This window comes from Myripristis murdjan, chromosome 8 (assembly GCF_902150065.1).
Source record: "Myripristis murdjan chromosome 8, fMyrMur1.1, whole genome shotgun sequence".
Taxonomy (NCBI): domain Eukaryota; kingdom Metazoa; phylum Chordata; class Actinopteri; order Holocentriformes; family Holocentridae; genus Myripristis; species Myripristis murdjan.
This window is the reverse complement of record NC_043987.1, coordinates 31,565,422-31,586,271: the sequence shown is the minus strand read 5'-3', so window position 1 is coordinate 31,586,271 and position 20,850 is coordinate 31,565,422. Positions and strand designations below refer to the sequence as shown.

At 43.0% G+C, this 20,850-nt stretch overlaps 2 protein-coding genes across 2 annotated transcripts; both read right to left on the bottom strand.

Annotated features, from left to right (window-relative positions):
- Window positions 1-939: 939 nt before the first annotated feature.
- Window positions 940-6,740, bottom strand: LOC115363829 (uncharacterized). The gene is made up of 2 exons (XM_030058150.1): window positions 2,938-6,740; window positions 940-1,464 (listed from the first exon to the last, which is right to left on the bottom strand). The coding sequence occupies exons 1-2, from the start codon at window positions 6,509-6,511 to the stop codon at window positions 1,373-1,375; spliced, it is 3,666 nt and encodes a 1,221-aa protein (XP_029914010.1). The 5' UTR covers window positions 6,512-6,740; the 3' UTR covers window positions 940-1,372.
- Window positions 6,573-20,604, bottom strand: LOC115363693 (uncharacterized). Its single transcript, XM_030057971.1, has 9 exons — window positions 20,122-20,604; window positions 17,729-17,857; window positions 14,828-14,910; window positions 14,233-14,392; window positions 12,562-12,723; window positions 11,981-12,109; window positions 9,373-9,593; window positions 6,789-9,164; window positions 6,573-6,579 (listed from the first exon to the last, which is right to left on the bottom strand). Exons 1-9 carry the CDS (start codon window positions 20,359-20,361, stop codon window positions 6,573-6,575), a joined length of 3,507 nt encoding a protein of 1,168 aa, XP_029913831.1. The 5' UTR covers window positions 20,362-20,604.
- Between the last annotated feature and the right edge of the window lie 246 nt (window positions 20,605-20,850).

The following is a 20,850-nucleotide window of genomic DNA, read 5'->3' as shown; positions in this document are numbered from 1 at the left end:
TCCATCACTCAGGATCAGTGTGACTCTGCTGCCATCTAGTGGTCTGATTGGATGGTTCGGTTGAGTGACATCACTCCCTCATTACAACCTTCATTGCAGCCCTAATTCTCAGTCCTGGCTGCACTGCTTCCCCCTTTTTTTTTTTAAACCAAACAACTGCAGGAAAGGCTGTTTGCATCTGTATGAATTCATTTATTATTGAAAATGTCACTATTAAAGTTACATATGATTTATTTCAGTCCATCTATTATTTACCAGCCAATTACCCCGACCGCTGTGAGTTTGTCTGGCAGGGGATCAGACTCTGATCAGACAGAGAGGACAGCAGTCTGACCCGACTCACTGCCATCTGCCATAAAACAGATTATGATTTATTTATCAGCTTTATTTGTCAGAACAGATTTTATAGACACCAGCCGGACGAAAAAGATGAGATAAGGGCTTTAAACCTGAGCGGCGCACACCAAGATAGTTAGAAATCAGCCACTCACTCACAGGTTGGATGTTTGCTGGTTTATTCTTGTCAGTACATGTACAAACTGAGATAAAACCGATTTTATATATGAAAAAAAAGGAGAACAATCAAGTGTAAATATATATTCAGTGGTAGAGCAGAGGCTTTGCACAGATAACAAATCTCCTGCAAGCAGAGCTGCTGGGTTTTAAAGAGTGACACCACATGTTGTTGATTCACATATGATATGAGGGAAGTGTGATTATGGGAGTGCAGCACACAAACAATCAGTGTTATCAAGGGAAATAATCATCAATGTAAGTATTCACAGTCAGGAAGAGGACAATATTCAATATAGGACACAGTCAAGCAGGTAAATGAAGTGAACTCTCCCTTTTCTCTGCTGGATTTGTCCCTCACCCTTTCATTTTTTTTTTATAAATATTTATTTATTCATTTTTTGCAGTCTGCTCATGTTTTTTTTCCCCCACTTTTTTATATTAACTTTTTACCCCACCCAATCACCATATAGTTTTTTCTCTTATTAAAGCAAATTAACAGCAAGAGTGTTTTTTTTTTTTTTTTAATCATCAAAACACAACAGTGCTTGAAAAGATGATACCAAATTATTCAAGAATTTCAATCTGAGTTATTTGGGAGTTTTGGGTGGAAGTTATCAGATCAGGATAAAAATGGATAAAAAATGCATAGAAGTTGATGAAGTAAAGCGGCGAGTACTTTTATAATTCTGTCAACTCACATGTGATCATCAGAAGATCAGAATACAGACAATCAACATCGAATTTGAGAGAATCATCTTTTTTTTTTTTCTCGCTAAATGTTGGTGCCTCTGCAGAAACCTGGTGTAAAGGGTGAAAGCACGAAGTGGGTCACCAAAATAGGGCCTCCGTTAGCCAATCAGAGGCGAATGATGTCATCAAGGCCGTCAAGGTCGTTGCCCGCTGCTCCGACACCTGAGGTCAGCCAGCGCTGGACATGAGGCCTGTTAGCTGGAGGCGGAGAGAGAGAGAGAGAGAGAGAGAGAGAGAGAGAGAGAGAGAGAGAGAGAGAGAATTTGGAGGCAAAAAATAAAATAACAGGAAAATTGTTCTTTTAAAAAATGGAGAGCACACACACAGTGAGCTGCCGACTCCTGGCAAAGACAAACTCTGGGAAAAGGAAGTGGCTGCACACTCCTCTTTTTCTACTTGGCTGTCTAAAATTGCTGTGACATTTATTCTGTGCACCGTCACTTCAGCTAAAGTGCTCTCATCGGGCTGTGAAAAGCGACTGACATGCACCGACCTGAGTGGCTCGCTTGGAAAAAAAAAAGAAAGAGAGAGAGAGAGAGAGCCCATGTGCAGGAATGACAAGTAGAAAATCATTTTGATCATTTTTTTCAGAGGCTAGACAGAGAAACAGAGCGAGCAAAAGAGCAACAAGTTCCTCATCTCTGCAGACATGACAGTCCCAGTTTCACTGTGTTGGAACCGGGCAGGAAAAATATTTGAAGAACTTCCATTTTTCGTTTATTAAGCTTCGTTTAATCGAGTGGGTCAGTGGAGGACCTACAGGAGGAATACAGCTTGTTGCTCTTTTTAGTTGCACTTCAAATCCCCCTTTGGCAATGACAAATGCACTTTCTGTGCAGAATAACATCACAGATGTAGGAGCTGTGGAAAGAGGCGTGCATGAGCAAATGGCAAAAGTGCTGTCTTCAATGAAACTGTGCAGAGGGAGGACAAAGTGCATCGCCCTCTATGAAAATGTGACTTTGATTTAATACGCTGTCATCTTAAAAGCATGACATTTCATATAAAAAAAATGCAAGAAGAAATTGGCTGTTCAAAAATCCACACTAAACCCTCATGCATTTATTATAACTGAATATATTAAAGACTGGACATTTTTTTTCCCAGCATGTTCCACCTTGTCCTCTTTCATTACAGCAAAGTGAGTGGAGAGCAATGAATCTTGTGACATTTTGCAAAGTGGCATTAACCTTTGGAAATCATTTCTTATTCACAATGCACTATGAAGTGTGTGTGATTTATCTTACTAGTCACTCAGAGAGCAACAAATTTGGAAGACTTCTGCTTGCTAAATAAGGTCAGTATCCAGCTGCAAGCCAGAGGCAGAAGTCTGAAGTTGGCCCAGACTCAGCAGATGGCTCGCCATGCCGCTTTACCTGAGATATCCTGCATGAGTGTGTGTGCCAGAAAATCCAGCATCAGGCACTATTATTCTAGTATTACTAAAACGATGTAATATTGTCAGGTAGAGTCCAGTGTCATTTACTGTCACAACATAGTTCAGCTTTACAAAAATGACAATTTCATAGTCAACAAAATAAAAATAAAATAGGCTACAGTAACTACCTGATAGCTTGGAACTTCTTCACTTAAATATCTCAGCCTGCACTTGTACTAAACTGGGTTCCACTGTTGTGGAAGGAAACTGAATCTGAGCGTGGACACTCTTACCTGCAGCCTGCTCCTGCTGGGACTTCTTAGCTTGTCTTTGTCTCTCCTTGCTTCTCTCCATCCCCGCTGCTGACATCGACAGGGCCGCCATCTTACACACACTGATCCTCTCTTTATTGGCTCCAACGCCGCTGCCCGTGCTCCTGATTGGCCCGTCACTGCTGGTGATCACCCTTCCTCCCGTGCTATTGGTCCTCCCTGAGCCAGACGAGCTGCTGATCCTTCCCCCGGCTTGGCTGCTTAATCTGTCGTTGCTACCCGCACCGCTGAGTTTAGACCCGCTTCCAGCACTGCTGATTCGATTGCTGCTAACTGTAGTGCTGTTTAGCCACCCACCGCTGCCCCCTGTGATGGTAAGCCTTCCTCCAGGACTAGGGGTTCTGCTTGTCCCACCTGGTCGCCCTCCACTCCCCACACTGCTCCTGCGTCCACTCGCCCCACCGTAAACAGGCTTCCACTCTCCGCTACCCGTGCTGCCATATCTCCCAGAGCTGCTTGCTCTGTTGTTAGCAGCTGTACTGCTCGGCACACTGCCACTTCCTGAGCTACTTAACCTCCCACCACTACCTACACTCATACTGCGCTTGGCACAGCTACTTAATCTGCCACTACCACCTAGGCTAGTACTAAGTCTGCCGCCACTACCACCGCTGTTGAGTTGCCCCCCGCTTCCAGTGCTGCTACTCCTGTGGTAGACTAGTGGCGGACTAGTCACCCTCCCATCACCACTGGTGCTGCCAGCACTACTCGCACGTCCAGTACCTCCACTGTATACTTTCCATTCCCCACTCCCTCCGATCCTGCTGATTCTCCCTGCTCTATCACTGCTTGTTTCTTGGTTCCTGACCACTGACCCGCTTACCGTGTCTCCCCCTGTTTCTGCACTGGCTAACCTACTGATGCCAAGTAGGCTGTACCCCGTCCTGCTACCATATATACCATTAACTGTACCTGTTGAATGAGCAGTCACAGCACCAAGGCTAGTTGCCGTGCCACTAACCATACTAGCACTGTTAGCTATGCCACCTAAGCTTATTCCTCTACTGTGATCCATACCATTTATTTTACCCGCTGCATTTTGAGCTAATACGCTAGTTCCTCCAGGAGCAGGGACTCTTCCAGAGCTAGCTGATTTGCCAAACACTCCATCACTGTTGGGTGCTGTGCTTGCAACTAACCAACTGCTGTTTTTCAGTTCAGTGCCACCGTTAAGTGCACTGGGTCCCCATGCTGATCTGCCCATACTGCTAATGGTAGTGTCCTCCTTGTCTCCATGGCTAAGCTTCCTAAACCTGCCCCCTGGACTAAAGATGCCTTTGCTGTCCACAGAGCTGGTGTCTTTGTGTCTCGCTCCTGGCCTTGTCACCTCCTTTTTATCCCCTACACTGGTCCTACCAACCATACTGGCTACTGCCTCCTGAGCTTCCAAACTGCTCCTGTATAAACTGTCTCCTAGAGTGCTTCTCACCTGAACATGGCTGCCTAGTGTCAAGCCGGTTTTTGCACTGCTCAAATCATCTCTGCGCCCTGCAAGGTCTCCAACTAATTCGAAACCTAAATTGTTCTCATTTTGTACTGGACTGGTGACCTTGGCAGTTCTGTGCTTTTCTGAGCTTGTCTGATCTCTGCCAGATGATAAAGATTGGCTCTCTTCTTTGGTTGACAGAATGTACTTCTCAACTGTTTTCACACATTCATTCGCCTCTGTCAGATTCATACATTCTTCTTCGTCGTTTGGACTCAAGAAGAACTCAGCCTCGACTGGACTCTGACTCAGTTCTGAGTCATTTGGGCTGAGATACATTTCTGTGTTTCTTGGGCTTACACATTCTTCTAGATCAACTGGACACAATTCTTGATTTGCTGGGTCCAAAAACACTTCTCCTGCAACTGGACTCAGACATATTCCTAGGTCTGTGGGACTCAAACATGTCACTGGTTTTGTCTCAGTCAGAAATACATCAGCCTCCCCTGGACTCTCCTGGTCTGCTGAAGTTAAAGCTATACCAGAGTCTGTTAGACTCACACCCCTCTCTGCTTCTGTTGGACTCAAAGACGTTCCTTGACCTGCTGGCTTCACAGTCTCTACATCATTAAGTGGGATGCTGGATCCTACTTCTGCTCCCTCCAAGACTTCTGTGTTTTGTTTACTACTGAAAGTGTCACCCAACAACAGGCCCTGCTCTAATTTGGAGATAAGGGAAGTACCTTCCTCCTTTCTCATCTCTGTTTTGTCTCCTTCATGTTCTCTTCTCTTCTTTGCTTGTTTTTCATCTTCCTCCAGGGTCAAGATTTGTCCTGCAGACTTGATAGCTTCTGCAGTGTTTTCAGTATTGGAAATATTGGCTGTCAATAGGCTTTGTTCAGTTGTAGAGCTATGGGACACATCTGAACCCTCTACACTCTTGCCATTGATTTCTGCTTTAGTAGCCTTTACAGCTTCTTCCTTGGTAATTTGTGTCCCAGGAACTGTTTTAGTAATATCTGTCACTGTATTTAACCCTGTTTTAGAAGCCTGCACACCAGCTTCCTTGGTAATTTGTGTGTGAACAACAGCGCTGGTCATTCCTGTTACATTTATCTTTTCTTTAGTGGCCTGGCAAACAGCTTCCTCGATTGCTGATGTGTCATGATCTGTGTTGGTGATCTCAGTTACAATATATATCTCTGGTTTTGGAGCTTGAACACTTCCTTTCTTGGGAGTCTGTTTGTCAGGAGCTAACCTGGTAATCACTTTTGCAGTTTTTATTTCTGGTTTACCTCCTTCTCTTGTCTTCCCTTCCTTCTCTATCTCCTCATCTCTCACTTCTGTTTTGTCTTTTCCCATCTTTCCTTGTTTTTGCTCTTCTTCTTTCTTGACCTTCTCACCCTCCCTTTGATCCACCAGGGTCACCTCACTGGAGATTTCATCCCGGCTCTGTTCGGATTTATGAACATGAGATGTGGACATGCTTACTTCAGTTCTGGGGCTATCAGATCCGGCAGGCTTGATAGCTTCTGCATTGTTTTCGCTATTGGAAGTATTGGCTGTCAATAGGCTTTGTTCAGTTGTAGAGACATGAGACACTGCATCTGAACCCTCTACACTCTTATCATTGGTTTCAGTTGGAGATGCATGAGTTGTCACTATATTCTCTGCAGTATTGAGGGGATGGCAGACTGCTTTCTCCTTCACACTCTCCTCAGTATTTACTGCACTGACCACAGGAGATGTGCTGCTGAGTTTTGCATTATTGTCTACCTGTATGGCCTCAACAACAACCTCTACCCTACCAACTGTGTTAACCTGACTTCTCTCAGAGACAACTGGACCCTTTGTACTCAAAGCCACAGCCGCTTTATTAACAAATTCACGATCTTTCTCTTTACTTACAGCCTGAACATAGCCCCCATCTATGCTGGTCAGCTTTTTTACAGAATTTATTTCTGCCTCAGTGGCCTTTACAGCATCTTCTTTGGTAGTTTGTGTCCAAGGAACTGTTTTAGTAATCTCTGTCACTGTATTTAACCCTGATTTAGGAGCCTGCACACCTGTTTCCTTGGTAATTTGTGTGTGAACAACTGCACTGGTCATCCCCGTTACATTTATCTTTTCTTTAGTCGCCTTGCAAACAGCTTCCTCGATAGCTGATGTGTCATGGTCTGTGTTGGTGATCTCAGTTACAATATATATCTCTGGTTTTGGAGCTTGAACACTTCCTTTCTTGGGAGGCTGCACGTCAGGAGCTAACCTGGTGATGACTTTTGCAGTGTTTATTTCCGGTTTACCTACTTTTCCTGTCTTCCCTTCCTTCTCTGCCTCTTCATTTCTCACTTCTGTTTTGTCTTTTCCTTTCTTTCCTTGTTTTTGCTCTTCTTCTTTCTTAACCTTCTCACCCTCCCTTTGATCCACCAGGGTCACCTCACTGGAAATTTCACTCTGGCTCTGTTCGGATTTACGAACAAGTGATGTAGACATGTTTACCTCAGCTTTGGGGATATAGGACACTGTACCTGTAGGCTTGATAGCTTCTGCAGTGTTTTCAGTGTTGGAACTATTGGCTGTCAACAGGCTTTTTTCAGTTCTAGAGACATGAGACACGTCTGAACCCTCTACGCTCTTATTAGTTTCGGTTGGAGATATGCAAATTGTCACTGTGTTCTCTTCAGTATTGGGGGAATGGCAGACTGCTTTCTCCTTCACATTCTCCTCAGTATTTACTGCACTGGCCGCAGCAGGTGTGCTGCTGAGTTTTGCATTATTGTCTACCTGTGTGGCCTCAACAACATCTGTCCTACCAACTGTACTAACCTGACTTCTCCCAGTGACAACTGGACCCTTTGTACTCAAAGACACAATCTCTTCATTAACAAATTCAGGATATTTGTCCTTACTTGCAACCTGAACGTTGCCCCCATCTATGCTGGTCACCTTTTTTACAGAATTTATTTCTGCTTTAGAAGCCTCCTCTTTGGTAGTTTGTGTCCCAGGAACTGTTTTAGTAATCTCTGTCACTGTATTTAACTCTGATTTAGGAGCTTGCACACCAGCTTCCTTGGTAATTTGTGTGTGAACAACAGCGCTGGTCATCCCTGTTACATTTATCTTTTCTTTAGTGGCCTGGCAAACAGCTTCCTGGATAGCTGATGTGTCATGGTCTGTGTTGGTGATCTCAGTTACAATATATATCTCTGGTTTTGGAGCCTGAATACTTCCTTTCTTGGGAGACTGCACATCAGGAGCTAACCTGGTGATGACTTTTGCAGTGTTTATTTCCGGTTTACCTGCTTCTCCTGTCTTCCCTTCTTTCTCTACCTCTTCATCTCTCACTTCTGTTTTGTCTTTCCCCATCTTTCCTTGTTTTTGCTCTTCTTCTTTCTTGACCTTCTCACCCTCCCTTTGATCCACCTGGGCCACCTCACTGGAGATTTCACCCCGGCTCTGTTCGGATTTACGACCATGAGATGTGGACATGCTTACTTCAGTTCTGGGGCAATCAGACACTGCAAGCTTGATAGCTTCTGCATTGTTTTTGTTATTGGAAGTATTGGCTGCTTTCTCCTTCACACTCTCCTCAGTATTTACAGCACTGGCCACAGCAGGTGTGGTGTTGATTTTTGCCTTATTATCCACCTCTGTGGCCTCAACAAAAACGTCTATCCTACCAACTGTACTAACCTGACTTCTCTCAATGACGATTGGACCCTCTGTACTCAAAGACAAAATCTCTTTATTAACAAATTCAGGATCTTTGTCCTTACTTGCAGCAATCTGTGTTGAGATTACAGCATCTGTAACTCTTGCACCGTCCTTCTCTATGTCTGCAGATGTTTGTGTGCCAGGATGTATATCGGTCACCTCCGTTACAGAATTTATTTCTGCTTTAATAGCCTCTTCTTTGGTAGTTTGTGTCCCAGGAACTGTTTTAGTAACCTCTGTCACTGTATTTAACCCTGTTTTAGGAGCCTGCACACTAGCTGCCTTGGCAATTTGTGTGTGAACAACTGCACTGGTCATCCCTGTTACATTTATCTTTTGTTTAGTGGCCTGGCAAACAGCTTCCTGGATAGCTGATGTGTCATGGTCAGTGTTGGTGATCTCAGTTACAATATATATCTCTGGTTTTGGAGCCTGAACACTTCCTTTCTTGGGAGGCTGTGTGTCTGGAGCTAACCTGGTGATCACTTTTGCAGTATTTATCTCTGGTTTAGAGACCTGGATATCCGCTTTGTCATGTACGTCCTTGCTAATCTCAGTGCCAGCAATCACAGTTGTTTTCAGTTTAGGTTCTGTGGTGTGGACATTATCTTCCAAAGCGCTGCTCTGCCTGCTGACTTTCATAGATTCTCTTTCTGTGCTTTTGGGAAGAGCCACTTTGCCTGCTTTAATTACGTTTCCTGTAACCACACCCTGCCTCTGGCTTTGGCTGGACGTGCGAGATAAGCGGGTCAGACTTGTGGTATTGATTGGTGGTGAACTTGATGGATGTTTGTTATGGACTTTTTGAAAAGTGTTCACGTGATTGGACGCAGCAACTTTTATCGGCTGTGACAGCGGGTTAACCACAGTGGCTTGGCATGCAGAGCTGATGTGGTTACTTGTGACAGCTTGAGTTGTCCTGATCTCAAGATTTCTCTCAACACTTACAGTTTTATCTAGCAGTTCTTTGCTTTGTAAGGCAGCAGTGGTGGTTGTAGCAGAAAAAGACAGGCCACCACCCACGGAGTCTGAACAGGAATTTAAGGCCCTTTTGAAAACAAGACACAAAGGTTATTATACAGCAGGAATGTCAGGAACAGAACTAAGGTCACTTTTTCAAGGTGCAAAGGTACAGAAAATTGAATTAAATAATGAACCTTAAAATATAACATAACAATGTCTTTCATCTTGCTCTTGCTCTTGCATCATGTCAGCAAACTGAACAACTTTGGGATGGTCCTGCTACTAGCCCCCACCTGGTGCCTTGTCCATCAAGCAGCCTCTTGTAGTCCTGTATCTCCGTCTCCAGCCTGGTCTTGATGTCCAGCAGGGCCTGGTAGTCTGCAGCCTGCCGACCTGCAGCCTCCAGCACCGAGTCCAGCTCCCTGCCCAGACTGTGTGCCCTCTGCTGCAGGCTGGCCAGCTGTAGACTGAAGCCCTCTCTCAGTTCCAACTCATTGTCTTCCAGCAATACATTCTAGATAGAAAGACAGACAGTGTGTCATTACCACACCACTGATTTGGCATGTTTAGCGTAACATTTACAAAATGTATAAACTTCACGTTTCTGCTAATCTTTTCCCAAAGCGAGCAGTGGTATTTTAGAGCTACTGTATCATTTTTCCTCCCGTTTCTGCAGTCGTTGGTCTCCATTCATTCAACTACGATATGAAAATGAACTTTCAGAGACTTCAGACTTTCTTCACACCAGTATTCCATCAGTGGAATAAAGTCTTCCACATTAACTTTCCTAAAAGCAGCAGGACTGTTGTGTTTTCATGACTTGAAATTGAGCGGAGTGAAACAGTCCACAGAGAAATGTTTGCTTTACACAGCCAAGTATCAGTTCTGTGGTTTATGAATGGAAATGTTTTGTTTGTCACAGAAGCAAAACATTATATGGTGTGTGTTTCAATCAAAAACTCAAATTTGAAAGTGGAAGGATTTTGATTATAGCTTGTGGCATCTTGTATGACTTGCAAAATGGTTTGCTGGGATGTAAAATATGGGTAAACTATAATTAATGGGCCAGACTTTCAAAATAACAGGCATGGTCCTTTAAGCACATCTCATACACACCCAGTGGTTAAGGTGTTAAGGTGTTACTGACAAAGCAGCTTATTGTATTATTGCATTATTATAAATCTAATTGACAATGTCCAAGCTCCTCTTGTGTTATACTGCAACCACACCTCCCATTTAGTTCTTATTTAGCACTGTGGTATCAGGTGTTGGCCGTGCAGGAGGGGCATTTAGTGACCAGAGCAAGGCACTAATGCACCTGTCAGGGTTTATGGACCTCATGGATCTATGTTTTAATACTTATAAATAGATTACAATGCATAATAAAGTCTAATTGTAAATAATCTGATGTGAATCAGGTGGGTGAATCGCCAGACAGGTTTGTGAAGGTCATGCCTCCATAATCAAAGGATTGCAATGACATTGTGATTTGTAATTAACTTGAGAATAGCCACACCTGCTTTGGTTAAGAAACACAATGCTACTGTGTCATTTAACAAAACATTTTAAAGGCAGATGTTTTTATCCAAAACATTAGTATGGGTGTGTGTATTATTATCATGGGTGAGTTCAGTCAGAAAGAAACACGTAAGGGTCCCATGTGTGACCTTCTAAGCAAAGCTGAAAACAAGAACACTGAATGTTTGCCTCACACTGTGACGCTGCATACGGTCACATCATGCAGAAACAGCCGACTGAAATTTAAGACATAAACGAACTGGCCACCACAGCTCCTCCAGGACTAACCAGTGAAGACACACGAGTGGTGGAAACAGTGTAGATTTAGCACAATAAGGACCTGGGAAGCTCAGCTGAACTGCACTTGATTCAAGAATATTTGCGTGCAGTATTGAGAGTACAGAGAGCAGGTGGCCTCTCGGCCGATCGTCATGACCCTGACGAAGGCCACAAGCCGAAACACGTTGATCTGCAAATAAAGTTGTTCTTTATGCCTCAAGTGCTGCTGGAGGTTTGTTCTGTGTAGACCTTCTCCCTTCTCCACGCATCTTCTTAGTCAGTGTAGTTGTGCCTGAAACCCAGACTCTGCTTCTACAGTACAGTTTAAAAAAAAAAAAACTATCACGACACTTTGGGAACTCGATCATCTTTCGCTGTGGTACAGTCGAGCATTTGACAGCACAGGGCTGTGAAACCTGTGTGGGAGTTGGAGGCTGTGGTTTCAGCGTTGGCAGAGCAACAGCCCATAAATGGTTGTTCCTTTGGACACAGCCTGGTTTAGTACAGTCTTGAGGAAGTTACATTGTTCCAAGATGAAGAACTACAAAGTGCATGTACGGTGGTGTGCACGGTGCAATAAATAAATAAATAAATAAAAAATAGTGAACTGAAGCTTTTTGCAAGTTTCTTATGCACATCATATAAGGTTGCATATATGAGGGTACTTCACTGACAATGAGAGGGGGAGAGGAAGAGAGGAAGTAAACCACACTGGATTTCAAATCCAACACATTAACCACTTCACACATCTCAGCTGGTGTTGTCCCCCCTTGGCTCCATGGTGGTTGAATGAGAATAGATTTAAGGCTGATGCTGAACGTTGTTATGCATTGTAACGTGCCTGGCAGCCGCAGTGAGCGCTTCGCCCTGACACACCCTGATAAACAAGCCACACAGGCAAAAGGCCAGGGGAGTTCCTTTGTAACTGTGGTACATATAATATTGGCAAACAATCATCCTGCATGTCTTTTACGAGCTTTGAATATTATAATTACGACATGGACTGCAATATATGTGGAGCTTCTTACTGCAGAGTTGCAACTGCAAAACTGCAATTTTGGTTGTTTTTCAGTTGAATGAGCCACCCAAGTGGTGTCATTTCACCTGTGCCTGCAGCTGCGTCAGCTCTGTCTGCAGGTTCAGTGCTGTCCTCCTCATCTCATTCAGCTCTGCCTGGTTGACCTCTGACCCCACAGGGCGGCAGGTCGCCTCCGGAGAGCTCAACATGGAAACCTGGACGACAGAGGTACATTGATTAATTGTCATACAAATCCATACATACATATAGGAATTAGGATTGTAGAGCATGCCCAGTCTATCTATAAGATTATAAAATACTTTTCAAGGAGCCATTTATTTTCCTGAAACCCAAAGGGTAATCTGGCAGCTTTTTCCTGGAACAAAAATCCTCTGCTGCACAGCAAGTGATTCATTTTATCTTTATAGTTTTTATTACCTCAATGAATGCAAGTAGGACGGTCGTTTTAGGGTGTAACGCATGCAAGTAATATAACAAGTACTAATTATTTTTCAACAAGTGTAACTGCTTACTTTTTCCCTTAACACTACATGTATATTTCCTCCTGCCACTGGCTGCCCTTCAGTGCCAGGTGATGTCACCACCTGTTGTGCTGTAGAGGTGAAGTCACACTTTAAAGGAAGTTGTTCAGTGCAGCTCCCAGTACCTGAGCGTTGAACCAGCAGTCGTTCTGGTTCTGGTTCCTGGTGAACAGCACCGTCCTCTTCTGTCTGAGCTCCTGCAGCTGCTGGTTCAAGTTCAGTGACTCAATGCACTGCATCTCCACGGTAACGCCCCCTGACAGCTGGGCCAGGAGACCCTGTATGTCCTGTAGCAGCAGATACACACAGAAAGACAGGCAGAGAGACAAGCAGAAAGACAGGCAGGCAGACAGACAGAGAGAGAAGAGGCTCATTAGAGGAGAACCGGATGAGAACAGAGGCTTTTCGACTTTTTATTTCCAACATTCAACTGAAGCTGAACGCTGCAGGTTAAAGCTGTTGGATAACTCATCCTTTATAGTTGAGCAACCTGCAGGCATCCGGAGTCTGACAGAGTGTTAGACCAAACCAACTTCCTGCACTGTAGTTTAGACCCCAGACCCCAGTTTGAGAACCTGGTACTGCAGCTACTATGATTACTATTACTACTAAAACTACTACTGCCACTACCACTACTATGGCTACTACTCATTTTGCTACTAATAGGCTAAAACTATGCAAGGCAAGGGGAAGGGGTGATTCCATAAGGCTGGATCAAGTCTGACAGTTCCTGAATCCCAGTACCGGGCGCCAGGTTCTGTCGACGGTCTTGGTCTCATGGTTTCACACTGACTCTGAACCTCGGTCGGAGCGTGTGTTCCTCAGGTTTAGGTTTAGGTTATTTTCCTCTGCTGTTTAAATTGTTCATACTTCTGTTTAAATTGTTCATATTTCTATTTTTTTTATATTCCTTGTTTATAGTGTTTATATTGCTTACTGCTATTTATCATCTGTGTATACTGTATATTTCTTCTAAATTGTACCTAGATCTCTAGTGTGTTGTACTTAGATCTTATTCTTTATTTTTTATTTTTTTAATCTGTAATCTGTGGATACTGCTGAAAAACTGTGAATTTCCTTCGGGATGAATAAAGTATCTATCTATCATCTATCATCTATCTATTTATTGCATATGTCATGCATACTGAGCTGGTGATGATGATGATGATGATGATGATTTTCTTGATGATGATGATTTCTGCTGGATTACATAAATACTGCATCTGACAGTAATGATATTCTTGATCCTCTTAAAATATACTGGAGTGGAAGTGCATAGCAGTATAAAAACAACAACAACAACAATAACAGCAACATACGATACAATTTGAAATTATGGCCCATTACTGTTTTTTCTGAAATTAGTCTATTATCAGGCTATTTTGAGAAATAAGCAACCGCTGCCACTACTGCTAGTACTACTGCTAAAACTAAAATTAATACTGCTACTACTGCTGTCACTGCAATTAGTACTGCTACTACTGCTACTACTACTACTGCTACTATTAGTGCTACTACTATTAATAGTGCTACTATTATTGTTGCTAATACTGCTAGTAATGATACTACTAGCCTACTATTAATACTGCTGCTACCACTATACTTATACTACTTATCCACTTCTCCTACTATTTCAACTGTCAGGGTTCCAACTACTACCACTACTGCCAGAATCATGACCATTTCGACTACTACTACTACTTCTAGTACTACTGCTACTGCTGCTGTTGCTATCACTACCTGTATAAACAATACTAATGTGTATTTCAGAGAGCAGCTGCGGTGTCTGGCTTTACCTGCTGGTGCTGCAGGTGGACCTGCTGCAGCTCCTGTGTGTGAGCTCCCAGCAGCCCCTGCAGGTCGGGCAGTCTGCGGATCTTCAGCTCCTCCTCCATCAGCCTCAGATCCTTCAGGTCCGCCTCCAGCATCGCACGGCGCTCTCGCTCCCCCTCACACCTGCTCGCACAGCAGAGGATCATGGGATATATATGTACAGATGTTTGTGTCCTGTGTTTTTGAATTTATGTATGTGCATGCAAGTGTACGGCGCTCCAGCATGTTGTATATAAGATGCTAACACTCAGTAATGGAAAAAAAAAACATAAGACATAAAGACTTCAACAGCAAAAAAAAAAACAACAACAAAAAGTCCTACCATGCCAACAAAAATGAAATGACACCCACAAACAATGACATGTTCCAGTTGAAATTAAATAAATCTAAATGCATGCTGTTGCAGAGCCAGTGTGAGCCATAGTTCTTCCAGTTCCATCAGGATATTTTGTCTTTGCTGGTTGGTCTTCAGGGCCCAGACAACAGTTTCACACCGTGTTGTATTTAATTGCATGTGCAGGTGTGTCTGTCCACTTTATCCACCCAGAAGTGACTGACCTGGCAGTGAAATCGAAAGCGTCGAGCTCGGCACTGAGCAGCTGCAGCTTCACCTGGCCCTGAGCCGACTGACACTCACTGATCTGTGGGAAGGAGACAGTGCAGCATTTTCCTGACTCGTTATGAAAGAATTATTTAAACTTAAAAGCCGTAGTAGCAGTAGCAGTAGTATTAAATGACATTTACTTATTATGTTCTAGAGAAATAATGAAAAAGTAAAGGATGAGCACTGTTTCCCCTTGAACTGACATTTTGGCCGACATGTTGTCTTTCTGAGGCGGTAGCGGACTCAGTTTTTGCCAGAGTTAAGATGCTGGTATCATGAATCATGCAATGATTTATAAAAGAGACACGCCCACCTTCTGCTAATCCCATGCAGTTTGGGCCCCAAAGCCTGCAGTCCACATGTGTTCTTGTGGCCTGTTGTAAAATGGTGTGTTTGTGCAGACTGGGGCCTAAACAGTCTTGGAGCTGCATCATTTGGCTTTGACTGGAAAGCTGAGACTCTTGTGGATTCAATGAGCCACATTTGATTCATGTGTGATGATGTTGGCCCCCATAACAAAAACAAATCAGATAAATTGCTATGCAAAGTCTTTTATCCCTTCTGCTATCAAGCTTTTAAACACAGATCCTACTCATTTTAGATGAAACTGTTATATTTTAGAGAATGATCTATCTATTGGTCTCATTTATTCATGGGATTTTATCTTATTTATTGGATTTTACCACAGATTCTATGGTTTTTACTGAGCACTGATTTACTATGCATTTAATTATTACATGCCCATGTGTGTTAATGTTTCCTTGACTCTGATGGTTGTATGAGATGCATGTGGAAAAGCTGCAAATGAATTGCTCTGTTGGAATAAATAAAGTTTTCTGAACTGAACTGAACTGAACAGCCATTTCACTGCAGTCAGACTGTTTTTACAAACTGGACGTGACTGGATAAAATGACCTCTAGGAGAATCACAGCCTCATCAAACTTTACAGACACAAACTAGAGAGCGAGGCCGTTCAGAGGACGTCTGGTTCTCCAGGTAAACTGATGATAAGGGCCAGTTTCTGACACATTTTGAGAACAAAACGCTCAACATCTAACCGGCTGAAAAAAATGCAGTTCTTACAGGAATCTCCAAACGTCAAAAGTTTTTGACACCAAATCAAAGCATGGATTTTTCTGTGGTGTTCCTCAAGTTCTTGGTGTCCTGATGTGGTCTTTTGGCAGGATTTTTGACCATTTTTATAAATTTGAGTGGTCGAAAATGGTCATTTTGTGCACCAAATCTGTAACAGATCAAAAATTGGTGCAAGAACTTATGATACATAAATATGCATGAAAATGACCATCATATGCTTCCATCATAATGTTCTAACCCATATACACTGTAAATAAATAAATGAATAAATAAATAAAAAGGCGCCTGAAAAAAAAAAAAGTTTATTATAGATTGATTACTAGAAAATTTTGACACACGCTTCAGGTTCCCAGCCTTCAGATGTTTACCAGTGCTATGTGGCATCGACTGTTGACCTTTTATCCCCACCCCCTCTCCAAAATGGGTGTAAAAAAACTGGAGGAGGAGGAGAAGAGGTTGATTAATCTGAGTTGCTTGGCATTTCCTTGAGGCTGAATGGCTCACCTGTCCTTTCATATAACAAGGTAAATTATCTTCTGTTTTTTTTTTTTTTTTTATTATTTTAATACAACAGGTATCTATGTTCTGTTGTGTTGTCATGACATGTCATTATGGCTGTTCATCCTTGATCGCTGACATTTGAATCAAATGACATTTTAAAACTATCTCCGACTAGTCACTGCCTGTCGGACGCACCCACTCTTCTCTCCTTTCTTCTTTTTAGCCGGTGGTGTTTAGTCGTGTTTGGTAACTTCAGGTCTGGTTCTGTTTGTGGGGGTTTTTCTACCATCAAAAGGCTTCTGTTGTGTTGTCTGCACGTGCTTTGTTTCTTTACCGAAGCTGCCTCTTCATGTCAAAAAAATGCATCAAGTGTTTGGTGTGGAGGAGGAATCAGTGACATTTGGACATTTTAAATATCATTCTAAAAATCATCCTGTTGATTTGTGTCTGATGGTCAAACCTTCACCAAACCACTGAGCCACTCCCCAAACCTGCAGCCCATATAATATCAGAAGTCCCAGATGTTGAATTTTCCCATAAAAAAAGAGCAAGATGACAAACCTCCAGATCCAAATCAACTCCAAAACTGAATAAACTGATCCTTTCACCCAGAATTATCTGTGCAAGACAGACAACCTTCCAATTTGGCAGCGGAAAGACAAAAAATAATAGGAAAAAATCCTGACTCTAGTGAAAACCCTAAATTAAATTTGAATAAAAATCCAGTGTAATTGCAGTGAGTAGCTTTTCATTATTAATTTTAAGAGTGTTAATCTCTGTAAAACTATGGAAATTACAGATTATGGTTTGACTAAAACATATGCATTGATCTGTATTTTTGCTATTTTTCTACTATAAAATTAAAGGGGAATAAAAGTCACTTAGGCCACACTGAGCCTCTAAAGCTTCAATATGCCAGCTGCTCTGTATTACGTTCATTTTTACACAGTGGCAGCAGCAGGAAGGGAAACCGAACCCCTGTCAGCGTTGAGGCCAGCGCTCCCTCCGTCTAAAATTCACTTCTGCTCTTAACTCTGCACACATTTTTGACTGATGGGTAATGTGCCCCAAATGTTCTTCCATTACACAATGTATAACGCCAGCCAAGCGAACCGGCTGGAGGCATGTTCCAGCGCTGTTTTAAGAAAGGAGCCTGTCAGCAAATTGTACAGCAGCCATAACGCTGTCGCAGCAGCTCTGTCAGCGCCCAGCAGCGCTCCAGGTGGCTCTGCCGGCTGAGGTGTGTCTGTGCCCCCACCTGGGCCTGCAGCAGGCTGACGGTCTGCAGGGGTCCGTCCAGCTCGCAGAGGTCAGCCACGCTCTTCCTGTCCAGCTCCTCCTGGATCTGCCGCTCCAGCTGCTCATTGGCCGCCTCCAGGGACTGGACCTGTGTGAGTCAGTCACACCTCTGCTGGTTTACCTCAGCATTCAATCAGTCGTTCCATTCTGGAGGCTTGTTTTAACAAACGCTGATCCCAGGTCAAATTAAAGTGACTCAATTTGTTTTGCTCAGTGCCTTTTTTTGTTGAAAGAGCAACATTGAGTGCTGACTGACTGACTGACTGACTGACTGACTGACTGACTGGCTCAGTTTTTCCAGGCTTCGTGACCAACTCCAGGCATTAAGAAAACCCTGGCTTCACTCTGACTGACACTGTTGTTTCCAGATGGATTCTAGAGGTATGCCAGTGTTAAACTTTTATCATCCAATGTGATTACAGAAATGTCTTAGAAACACGCTCTGGATATATATTACGTTCATTAAACATACACAAATTCTAAAAAATAATCAAATCATCTCCGACTAGAAAGCACTCCATCCCATGACCAGCCTACCTCTGTCCAACCCTGCTAGCGGAGGTAATAAATGAATAATAAATCAGTATCAATAATACCTAAATCAAAGTTGTTTGCATTAATAAAAGTCAAGTTTCAGTAAATAATCTTGATGACTTAAATATGCTTAGCTGCAAATAGAAGTGACTACTGAATAATCTCATGGACTTTAATAAGCCGTGAGGCAAAGGTTGACAATATTTCTGAAAAACATTATGCTTCCTTAGAGCACAGCTTGTCACAAACTGAGATGAAACATCAACATCTCATTTTATAACTCTGTGCAAGCAGTAAATCTAGTTGCTGTGATTTCGCTCTTGACTGGGTGTTTTTAGACTTTTAGATTCAGGATTCAGCTGCAGAACTGGCTCCATCCGAGCCCTTTGTAGAAGCCAGCAGCCGTGACATATCACCTGCAGAGTGGGAAATTACCTGCAGCCATTAGCCGCATGCTGGTAAGTCTGAAAATTGTCCACTTTTCCAGCCACTGTGGCGACCAATCAACTCTGAAGAGGCTCTTTTTTCTATTCTGAGGTTTTTAAAAAAGATGGAATCAGGCTAAAGGACACTTCAAAATGTCTGAGGAGATTATATGTGTCACCTTTTGATTACAGGTCAGACTGAGGGGTATAATTACATTGCACCATAACAGGATGCATTCACAATAACAGTTAATTTGCTGGCTGTAAAGCGATGCAAGGTTTGGACTTGTGTTTAGAAAACCCAAGTCCATCATCCTCACCTCTCAGCCTCTGCAGCTTTGAGCAGATCTGTAGCACCGCATGTGATAGAGTGACTCAGACAGACAGGAGCTGTGGTGCAACCAATCTCCATCTCAGCAAGTCATTCTCATATTCAGAGTTCAAATCTTGTTTTTCTTCAAACAAGCAAAAAAAAAAAAAATCTGCCAGTGAGATGAGCTAATCCCACTTGTCTCCCATGCGGTTTCACTTGTTTCAGGAATTTCTCTGGCAGCGAGTATAGATATGTTGAAACAAGACATAATCAGGCAGATCAAAGTCTTAATGTTTCAAACTTCCTTTCCTTGCAAACCTGACTGTGTTGGCGACATCACTACCTAAACGTTCCTAAAAATAGTCTTTATTGTCTTTTTGGGTTATTTATTAGTCTTTATTTTATTTAACCCTATAAAGCCTGAACTATGAAAGAATTGGCAGAAAATTCCAATTTTTGGAAATTGAACCCTTTATTTAGTCCTATAACAAAATGTAAAAAAAAAAAAAAAAAAAAAAAAAAAAAAAGATTTTTTAAAAAATATGTTAATATGTTATTACATACGTTTTTTCTGTTGTGTGATATATGACAGTACTTGAAGTGCCAATGGTATGGTCCAGGGTGAACAGGGGACGTGTTCAAAGCTATACAACAGTATTTTGGTCAAGTATTGATTAAACTGAAAACGAAATGTGTGAATTGATAACGTGTATCATATATGATACAAATGGCTTCATCGGGTTAATCTATCTGCTTTCTATTGTACAGTGTGTTTTTTATGTTTCTACTGATGCTGCTGTAACATAATAATTTCCCGGTTTGGGATCAATAAAGTCAATCTATCTATCTATCTAAAAACATCACAACCTAAATCCTGCAAAAAGACAGCAACCTTTACGTCTACACATTATATTTCCAGCATTTTGCTGTGCACCAGTAGGATATGACTCCTAAATCACCTGCATCAAGCATCCCTGTGCTCCTCGATCCACCAGGTATGATGGACAATATCTATTGCTGGAAATAAGACGCAGGGAAAAAAGTTACATGTTTTTCCTTCCACCATCGCGTATCTCGTACCTTGTCCATGTATGAAGCTAGACGCCTGTTCAGCTCCTTCATGGTGAGCTTCTCGCCGGCTCCAGGCGACCCGGAGAAACTCCTGCTGCAGGCCGGGCCGGCAGCCGTGGGGTAACGCACGGAGACGCACGGTCCATGATTAACACGGTAACCACCTATCACACCACCGCTGCCCGGCCGGCTGTGGCCCGGAGCCGGCCGCAGGGCTCCTCTGGCACGGAGAAGCTGCCACGGAGCCATCTCATCCCTCTTACACACCTACTGACTCAAACCTGTGTGACCCTGGGCATCGTCTTGCCTCTCTGCAAAGCTGCCAGAAAGAAAACTACGCTCCTCTATCGCCTTTCAGCTCCTAGCTTTGCACAAAACCTTTCAAGAGGCCAGGCTGTGGTTCTGTTTACAAATCCTGCCTGATTCCACTGTTGCACTTATCTCAATTTGCTCTGGGTGAGAACTGCTGCTGATTATATTGCTGTAATGTCATCGCTCTGGTGAAGCTCAGCTCCCTGGCTGAAGCTTCTCCCAAAGGGCGTTTCTGATGGAGCTGTGCTGTGACTTGATATAACCTGAGGCTGCGTCTCTATTAACCTTTAAAGACCGTCTATTCAAAAACAGGTCTCGGCAAGACGGGAGCCCTACCCATCAGGGACATTTTAATGCTGCTGCATAAAAAAATCTAATGCTAATTAAAAGGATTGCCAGGTTTTCTGCGCACGGTCAAAGAGTGAG

Coding starts and splice junctions, on each gene's coding strand:
- LOC115363829 (XM_030058150.1), bottom strand. CDS start 6,511: ATGACCAGTGCAGTTGTTCACACACAAATTACCAAGGAAACAGGTGTG. Junction 1,465..2,937: donor CCAGCAGGAGCAGGCTGCAG/GTAAGAGTGTCC, acceptor CTCCGCCTCCAG/CTAACAGGCCTCATGTCCAG.
- LOC115363693 (XM_030057971.1), bottom strand. CDS start 20,361: ATGGCTCCGTGGCAGCTTCTCCGTGCCAGAGGAGCCCTGCGGCCGGCT. Junction 12,724..14,232: donor TCCACCTGCAGCACCAGCAG/GTAAAGCCAGAC, acceptor CTGCTGCTACAG/GACATACAGGGTCTCCTGGC. Junction 9,594..11,980: donor TGACGCAGCTGCAGGCACAG/GTGAAATGACAC, acceptor CTTTCTATCTAG/AATGTATTGCTGGAAGACAA.